This window comes from Atta colombica, unplaced genomic scaffold, assembly GCF_001594045.1.
Source record: "Atta colombica isolate Treedump-2 unplaced genomic scaffold, Acol1.0 scaffold155, whole genome shotgun sequence".
NCBI lineage: Eukaryota > Metazoa > Arthropoda > Insecta > Hymenoptera > Formicidae > Atta > Atta colombica.
In genome coordinates, this window is record NW_017259245.1 from 1,043,568 (window position 1) to 1,052,285 (window position 8,718).

Sequence of the window (8,718 nt, forward strand, 5' to 3'; positions counted from 1 at the left end):
AACATACTGCAAATCGTAATTTTAATATTATATATCAGTTGAATTCAACAAAATTACAAAAAACAATTATAAAAAGTAGACTTTTTTTAGCACTTCTGAAAACAAACCTTCTAATTCATATAAAATTCTACGAAGTTTTTTAAACAATTATAAAATTATTCCAATTTCTAAAAAATTCTAAAATTCAAATAGACATTCTAAAAAATATATGAAAATTTTTCACCTTGGATATTTCTCTATAAAATTTAATAATATATAATCACTTAAGTTATAATCTAATCTTGAAAGTAAATAATTATATTTATCAGGGACTATTACTTCCTGCAATTTTAACACGAAACTTCTGATAATTAGTTTCTTTTCTTTAAAAAATTACCTTCTTCCTCCATGTTCACGGATGAGATTTCCTCAGGCTTGGCCTCAATCCAAATTGCTTTCCTCCTACAGGTCGAGTATCATCGATGGCACGATGTCGCTTTTCTGCGACACTTCACCTTCTTCGCGACATATTTATTCGTTGTGCATCGTACAATGTTCTCAAATTTCCAAAATTTACTATCCAGTAAAGTGATTCGATTTCGCGCTATTCGTCTCCGCGCATATTGAATCCGGACCAGATCACAGACAAATCCAATACACGCATAAATAATAAAATATTTACCTTCCGATGTCGAATCCAATTAAATTTAAAATGCGCGAATTTTCACAATTATCATCGGCAGGTGCGCAGCTTCGTTCATTTTTTTATTAATTATTTTTGTTTTCAATCTACTTCCGCGTTTTATTTTTTATTCTTCGTAAGAAGATTTGGCAAAAAACATTCGCAGATATCAACGAGAAATGATATCGCTGGTCGCAGAATTGAGCTCCTGTTTCATCGTAAATCAATCACGAATTAATTTTCAGTAGATTCAAGGATTAAAATCGTTACTATAATTTAAATGCGATCGAAACTTGATTTAGATATTATATGCGTATTATTTTTAGGGAAGAGAAACCTTTTGTTTAGATCCTCCAATCTGAAATTTTTCACAGACTTTCGGTCCAACCGCTTTCGCAGCTGCGAAGCTTGCAACTGGTGGCCGAATTCCCACGTCGGGATCACCGAGACGCTTCCCTACAATCCCTTCGCGGTAACTCCGTTATAAGCTGCGCGAAAGCTCGTGTCATTCGTGACGCTTTAATCCAAGCATAATCGTCGAGAGACTGTTCGTAATTTCGAGGCATTTTTGCACATTTTCTTATCTTTGATGTAATCCTTTTTATAATCGCCAAATTTGAAATTAATTTGTAATTAATTATAATATGCATAGAAAAAATTCAATCGGGTTATTCTGAAACAAATTTAAACAATGATAAATTTTACAATTATTTTTTCTTACAAAATCCTGAGGAAAAAAATTTTTATATTTCGTATAATATTTTTAAGAATTTTTCATATTTTCAATTATAAAGATTTGATAAAAAATATCTACATATATACAGTATCATATATTATTATTATTATTATTGTTATTATTACATCATGACAAATGTACGAATAAAGAATGTGTTTTTTATTTTACGTACAAATTGTAATAAATAATTTGTTGTATAATTTGTTGTATATTTATAAATTATAAATTGATATAAGTAATTAAAAAGAAAATCTAAAACGATTTTTTTATAAAAAACTTTTTAATAAATGATACGTCTAAAACCATATACAAACTGAAAAATAAGACATATTTCCACTTGTCATATCTAGTGTTTGCAATCAAAATGTGACTCAACATCGATTATATTTATCTATTAATCATCTGTGTCAGATATATGTCAGTTATATGTCATCGTTTTATTACTTTTCTCATTTTGCGATATAGTAATGACGCTTCGTTTTTCTTAGCGCCGAGACTGCCATGTCTCCAGATTATATACATACATATAGCAATTTACATAATATTACAATAACTTCTCACAAACACATTGATAATATTTAAACACATGGAATTTACATGTTAAAAAAAGAAAAATTATTATTATAAAATTTTCTAATTTTTTTCTTACATTTTTTCTTATATATACAAAATCTATTAATGTTATAATATTAAACAATTTATTTTATTAGACAAAGTAAAGACAGAGATGTTAATTTTTTAAAATGAAGAAATATACTTTTATTATACATATTGATAAATGAATCACACCAGTGTTTATTTTGTACTTATATATATTTTTCATTTTTAATATGTATCTGTGTTTAGTGTATTATTTATATAAGTGTTGATTATGTATATATAAAATATATAAATTCTTAAAGAAATTCCATTTCCCGCTCGATGCCGACAAATTTAAGTTGCTCCGTTGGTCCATATCTAAAAATTACCATTTATACAGTTCCAATTATACAATTGATGAATCAATTAATATTAGATATTTAATATTACATAATATACCTATAATCGAAAAATAATTCTTCACCAGGTTGTATTGCTCTCTTAGCAAAAATACCTATTCTGTGATCACCGTTCACCATCATTACTTTCGCATAACAATTAGGATTTATTGAATGATTGGCAAATCTTATTTTATTTCCTTTTCTTGTTGCATCAACAACAAAATCTAGAAAATATTCTTTAATTTATCTCATTTTCAATTATTTACATGTTTATTGTATTTACATTGTACTTACCATTATTAAGATTGAAGAGAAAACTGCACATGTATTTATCGTATACCTTTCCTCTTCTATCGGCTTCATCTTGACTAATAATTTCACCGCAGTACTCCGAAATAAATTCATTCTTCGCCGCTGACTCTTTCAGGAAAATTCCCCACCCTGCTACATCTGAAGGTGCCATTAAAAGATGTTTGTCTACAAATAATATTTTCTTATACTTTGTGTACATCTTTGTTATTTTTAATAATATTTGAAATTTATTAATCTTACGAAGACCACGTTGTACGCTGACATTTTTACAAGATATTTTAGTGATATGGAATTGATCAGCGCCACACGTTTGACAAAGATCCGGGTCACATTCCCTTACGGCTAAATAACACGGGCATTGTTTCGTGTTGCACTGAGCCTTACATCTACAACCAGGAAATCGATTTTGGCACTCGCTGCTGCATTGACAGAATTTTTCGCAGAAATTCTGTGCTTGTATGCAGGGACATGAATTATCGCATTGGCGACCTGGATGATCGCAAGGTGCGAAATTATGAACATGATTAGCACCTATTGAAAGAAATATAATTAGAGATTGAAAGAAACATAATTTAAGCTTAAAATTTTTTTGAAATTAATTAATGAATATACCAGAATCTTTCTTAAGTTGTATCTTTCTGCAATGCATGGACCATAACCGATGCTTCTTTTTCTTTTTTCGCGGTGGCGTAAAGTCCTTCAGATTTTCTACAGCAGGAATATCCGAAGCTTCTTTTTGTGCAAATTCATAAACCTCCTGACAAGTTTTCGTTAACATAATTTGTGCTAATGCACATGGATTGCCAGGGAAAGCTTTGTGAAGAGCTCGGAACAAACTCTGTTCTGAACCTGTCCACGAGAATTCACTTTCAGTCTTAATTCGTTTGCCAATTCCTAATAACGTGAAGGGTGCCTGATTTTCAGGTTGTGCTTGATCCTCCATCATTTCTTCAGATTTGGAGTTATTTTTGTTAACGTTTTGTTTAAAGTCTAATTTGAAAAAAATAAGACTTCTTAGAATTTCATTAAAATTTAAAACATACACACGAAATCTAATGGATTATAATAAATTAATGAATTATATATTAACCTTGACAACTGCCTCCTTGACCATACTTATTGCTATCGTTACTATCCTCGCTGCTCGCTTCGTTTCCAGAATCGACGCTTGCTTGTTTTCGTACTTTCCTAGGACCACCGCGTTTCTCGTCACCTTCATCTTCTTTTATATCCGCCGCCTGTGCCGCCAGCTTCTCCTTCATCCCCTCCTACATAAAAAGTTAGATCAGATCTGACTTTGAGGATAACATTCATTAAAATATAGCATAATAACATACCAAATGCATGTAACATTCAGTCCCGCATGGCTCTGGAAACGGTTTCAAATCGGGTCCTTTTCGTTTCAGCAAATTCGGACCTGGATGGCAAACTTGAAGACCTACAAGCAACATCATAAACTCACTATGTACTCTTGTCGGCTAATTCGGCATAGTGAATGGAGAAAAATTTAGACACAGCGATGAACGATGAATGAAATATGATTGCAGATGAGCCCTTGACGATGTCTCTGTGCTAAACAAAAAAAAGCTTCCGATCGATAATGCATTAGTTTGTATGCAATATTGTTCTTTACCTTGCGGCGAAGTCCCCCTGGCTGCTACGATAAATCAGGAATCACAAATTATTGTAATTAATAAACTTTCAATTTAGAACACTTAAAATATTATACAATACTTTAGTAAGTTGTATTTCAGCGAAGTATTTTTATGTCATTGATTCTACTTTAGCTCTAAAAATAATATCCTATATTATTAAATAAATAAATAATTAGTATTAAAGATAATATTACTTTTGCGATCTACTTCACAAAATACAACTTAAATAATCGTTAAATAGATTGTTTCACTATATACTCACGATGTAAGAAGCAGTCGTACTTGAAGCATCTCCTGCAGAACAAAGTATGAAAAGAATGCATCGTTTGTTCTCTAGGTACACTTCTTGCATTTATACCATCTATATTAGGCGTACATTCTGGCGGTAAAACATTTGGATCGAATCTTTCTGTTAATTCAATATATTTTTCTTTTAATTCTTCTGGTCTTCCTTTATCAGGGAACATGCTCGATATTGCCTGAAAATAATTATAAAGCAATTATGTTATAGGATTATACTATTTAATATTTGGTAATATTTATATAATTTCCTTTATTTAATATTTGATATTTATATAATTTCCTTACATTAAATATATGCATTGAGGGAAATGGAGTAGCAGCAGTCCTCCCACTTTCAGTTTTTTCTGTCTTTGTTTCAATCTTTATTTCATCTTTCTTGTCGTTTTCTTTTTGATTTTCTTTTTCTTTTAAGGATTCCTTTCCTTTCTTTACCTGTTCTTTGTCCTTATCTTCTCTCTCATAATTTGCTAGAGCATTCACTAAATCGACAAAAATGGAATCATCCATAAAACCAGATTCTCTATCACCATGGACCTGCAATAAAATGAGTGACAATAAAATTCATCACATGGGATGTTTCCAATAAGAAACACAGTTGACACAGTATAACATAATGAATCATTACATTCTTGTTGTCTTATCATCAATATTAAATAAGAAAGAAGAAATAATTCAGTATCAGGGTTATGACACAGAAAACTTTAAGCAGTAAGATATAAGCAATAAGGAAATCAATATGTTGGATTTACAAACAATCTCTATTATGATTGATCGCGTCACTCAACTGTTATGAGCACTCGCTGCTATTGGTGTATTCTTTTGAATCATCCAATAGCAGTTGAGTCTGTTGAACACGACCATTAACTAATTCACTTATTGTTTATTCACTTCAGTTTTTTGTGTGTCATGATCCTAACACTGTATCATGTTTTAATTATTCTCCATACTTTTCCATCATAATTTTTTATAAGTTCCTCGATAAAGGTACCATCCTGATCCAAAATTTCATCACCCATATAAGGAATGTTATGCAAAACGGTTTCATCCTCTACCATAAAATTCTGTTGAATGGGAGCCCATGTATACATGGTTGGTATAGGAGTCACTGCATTAATTATTTTTACAGGACAACTTTGCACATCGCCATCGGGACTAGTAATTTCAGCTTTCTTCATACAAGAAAGATGAGGTGGAATGTCTTGCATTGCCAGCCACGTTGCCTTTCCATCTGTCCAACGCTTTTGTTCAGCAATAAGAAGCTCTATTCAACAAAAAATCATAAACAATTAATGTAATACAAAGTTGTATGCTAATATTGATAAGTATCTATTTTTTAGTTTGTGCTTAGACAAATACAGAAAGAAGTTAAAGGATTAATGAGATAGAAGGAACAGTGAGAAAGACAATAAAGAAAGAATGACTGAAAATTGAAGACTGCATGGAATTTAGCTGTAAAGTATAGATACAAATAAAAATTAAAAGTTGATAGAAATAGAGGAAAAAAAATTAATATTGTAAGAAAGAAAATCCGAAATAAAAAGATGTGGAGAAGAGACAGAAGTATAGACAAACTGAAAAAGATCAGATAGGAATAATATTGTATTTTCTTTCCTATCTATATCCCTCCATCCCTCTATCTATTCCCTCCTTTTTTAGTCTCACTTCTTACTACTTTTTAACATCAAGTTTACCTTCTTTCTCTGAAAAGCAATTAAATTTAAATTTATTTTGTCTCATAACATCAAAGAAAAGAGACATCTTTCTCTATTGTGCCTGATACATATTTTAATTGAATTCTCATTTTTAATTGAATTCTCAACTACAATCATGAAAGGTATTCTTTCTTATTTAATTTAATTGGAATTTAATTATTTTAATTAAATATAATAGATATACATTTTAACTTTCACTAATATTAGTATTGTATTATTTAATAATATTAAATTATTTCTGTTATTCTTATATAATTTTACATTATTATATTTATAATTATAATTTATTATATTCCATTCTAGACACCAATTTATAATCATGCACTGACATTCTTTTGCACAAGACGAAGATTCATTTTAATTACTGATACCAACGGTTATATAATTAGACAATGGGAAGTAATTTTTATTTTTCATCGACCATATGTTATGTTTTTATCGTTTTGACAAATTTTATAAACATTGATAATGATGATCCAAATGTTAGCCGTGTTTTATTAGAGTTCATAATAATTAAATAAGACTTTATATTTATCTATCAATCTTTCTATTTGTTATATTTGACTTATAGCCCTTCTCTTTTAACTCATTTTTAAATTTTTGAGCCATAATATCATTATATAATAATAATATTGTAGTTGAAATTGACAAGTTAGGGAGTTTAGATTTAAAAATAGAACAACATAAAGGATGGAAGGATGTGAGAATATGGAAAAATATGAACCACATTCTCTTCTTGGCTTTGTGTGCTGAAGAAAAGATTCTATTCTATTAGCTTTTTAGCATTACAACGACAAATACTTACCTGTCATGACTTTGCGATTCTGGTTCCACGCGATCTTGACTTCGTCCGCTCGTTTATAGCGTTTCATTTGCCGCAATCGCATGTACTCCGATTTTACCCTCTTCCTCCATTCCGCTGTAACTTTGGCTTTCGACATAATAACATAAATGCACAATTTTCGAGTAAAACTAATAAATGCTATTATACATATTGCTATATATCTTCTTCTTTTTCTTTTACGGCACGTGATCTCCGAAAACAAGTTCGATACGGTCAATATATTATTGCTATATGTACATCAAACAACATAAATTGACAAAAATCGCCATTTGGTTTACGAAGTGAACGTGAAGGCCAGCGAAGACTAGAAACAGCTGGCGCCACTATTCAAGTGTAGGTGCACCACATCGTTGCGCAACATCGGCACGTAAATAACGTTATCTTATTGGTCATGAAGACTGCACTCTTCATGCAAGTTGTTGAATCTCTTTGGTTCCAGTCTTTCGTGATCGTTTGTCCGCGAATACGAGATACGAGGAAAGCTAGTGTTTTCCCGTTTTCCGGTCGTTGCGTTATCAAGTATATTAAGTTTAGGTTAAGTTATGTTAAATTTCATTCTTTGACGTGTGAGCATTAGTAAATGAGTCCGATTAAAGTTTATTAAAGTATATATTCGCATATACGATTCGCATATACGAGAGACATATTGCCTTATTGTAAATCTCACAAAATATCCGTAACATCTTTCTTCGAACAACAAACGCAACACAAAAGGATAAAAAGTCTTAGTTGAAACAGTTGAATTGATTTCGTGAGATTATATGAGTGTAACTGCATTTTTATCCGAAGTACTATCATGACCGACGTTTTATAAAAGTTTACTACACTGCCAAAATTTGAACGGTTAGTTCATGATACAATATTAATTTTATGATTTATTTTATTTTGATGTTTTATAATAAATATAAAATTTAGATATATATATTACATGATAATATTCGATTTTTTATTTAAATGCTGCACTTCTATTGTTGTTATTCGTATTTAATTATGTTTATTTATTATATGATAAAACAATATGGAAGAAAATGTAGATTTGCAGCATATGTATATGTGATTATTGTGTAAATATATACTTAATAACGCATCAAATAAAAAAGTAAGTCATAAATTTAATTATTACCTTATAAGTTTATTACTAAAATATTTTTATGTCGATGGTGGAAACAGTTGATGAAATCAATTCAATTATTTCTGAGTTTCTCACTTGACGAAAATTTACTCAGGCAATTTTTGACAGAACCTTATTGATATTTGAAGGAAGAGAAGAATAAATGTTGGACTACATAATATTTAGATAAAATATTTTAAAGAAGTAACGAAGCAATATATTTTTTTGGTAAGATATTATAATAATACTTTAAAAAACTTTAAAAAATATTTTTTTTTTATTTTTACTTTATTACATTATTTAAAAAATTTTCTTTAAATTAAATTATTTCAGAATTTTTTAATTTACAAAAAATAATAAACATTTCCAGATGATAATTGATTCAATTGATAATTAAGTGAATT

The 8,718-nt window shown here is 29.8% G+C and overlaps 3 protein-coding genes across 7 annotated transcripts in view; 1 reads left to right on the forward strand and 2 right to left on the reverse strand.

Moving 5' to 3' along the window:
* The window catches only part of LOC108685575 (adenylate cyclase type 2), a 41,083-nt gene extending 40,020 nt beyond the window's left edge, over window positions 1-1,063 (reverse strand). Inside the window, exons 1-2 of one of the 2 annotated variants that reach the window (XM_018190425.1) lie at window positions 999-1,063; window positions 377-869 (exon numbers count right to left, since the gene is read on the reverse strand). In XM_018190425.1, coding sequence (XP_018045914.1) covers window positions 377-389 — 13 coding nt within the window. In that variant the 5' untranslated portion in view covers window positions 390-869; window positions 999-1,063. Of the gene's footprint in view, window positions 1-376 lie in introns of both variants that reach the window. The other variant, XM_018190427.1, reaches the window with a different exon arrangement.
* A 1,180-nt stretch (window positions 1,064-2,243) lies between these two features.
* LOC108685597 (histone-lysine N-methyltransferase E(z)) lies at window positions 2,244-7,484 on the reverse strand. 2 transcript variants are annotated; one of them, XM_018190459.1, is made up of 12 exons: window positions 7,165-7,484; window positions 5,595-5,908; window positions 4,933-5,181; window positions 4,607-4,823; window positions 4,323-4,346; window positions 4,027-4,127; window positions 3,780-3,957; window positions 3,302-3,679; window positions 2,930-3,220; window positions 2,672-2,854; window positions 2,436-2,601; window positions 2,244-2,354 (listed from the first exon to the last, which is right to left on the reverse strand). In XM_018190459.1, exons 1-12 carry the CDS (start codon window positions 7,298-7,300, stop codon window positions 2,294-2,296), a joined length of 2,298 nt encoding a protein of 765 aa, XP_018045948.1. In that variant the 5' UTR covers window positions 7,301-7,484; the 3' UTR covers window positions 2,244-2,293. The 2 variants fall into 2 exon arrangements, with proteins under 2 accessions (XP_018045948.1, XP_018045949.1); XM_018190460.1 differs by lacking the exon at window positions 4,323-4,346.
* A 175-nt stretch (window positions 7,485-7,659) lies between these two features.
* The window catches only part of LOC108685608, a 4,617-nt gene continuing 3,558 nt past the window's right edge, over window positions 7,660-8,718 (forward strand). Inside the window, exons 1-2 of one of the 3 annotated variants that reach the window (XM_018190477.1) lie at window positions 7,660-8,046; window positions 8,374-8,542. The gene's annotated coding sequence lies outside the window, so the exon portion shown is untranslated. The remainder of the gene's footprint in view (window positions 8,047-8,373; window positions 8,543-8,718) is intronic. The other 2 variants (XM_018190478.1, XM_018190479.1) reach the window with 2 other exon arrangements.

What these genes read in the sequence shown, in the direction of transcription:
- LOC108685597 (XM_018190459.1), bottom strand. Translation starts at nt 7,300, where the DNA reads ATGTCGAAAGCCAAAGTTACAGCGGAATGGAGGAAGAGGGTAAAATCG. An exon ending in ACAACTTAAGAAAGATTCTG is followed by an intron (nt 3,221 to 3,301) that starts GTATATTCATTA and finishes TTCTTTCAATAG; the next exon opens with GTGCTAATCATGTTCATAAT. An exon ending in CAGCGTACAACGTGGTCTTC is followed by an intron (nt 2,855 to 2,929) that starts GTAAGATTAATA and finishes TATTATTTGTAG; the next exon opens with ACAAACATCTTTTAATGGCA.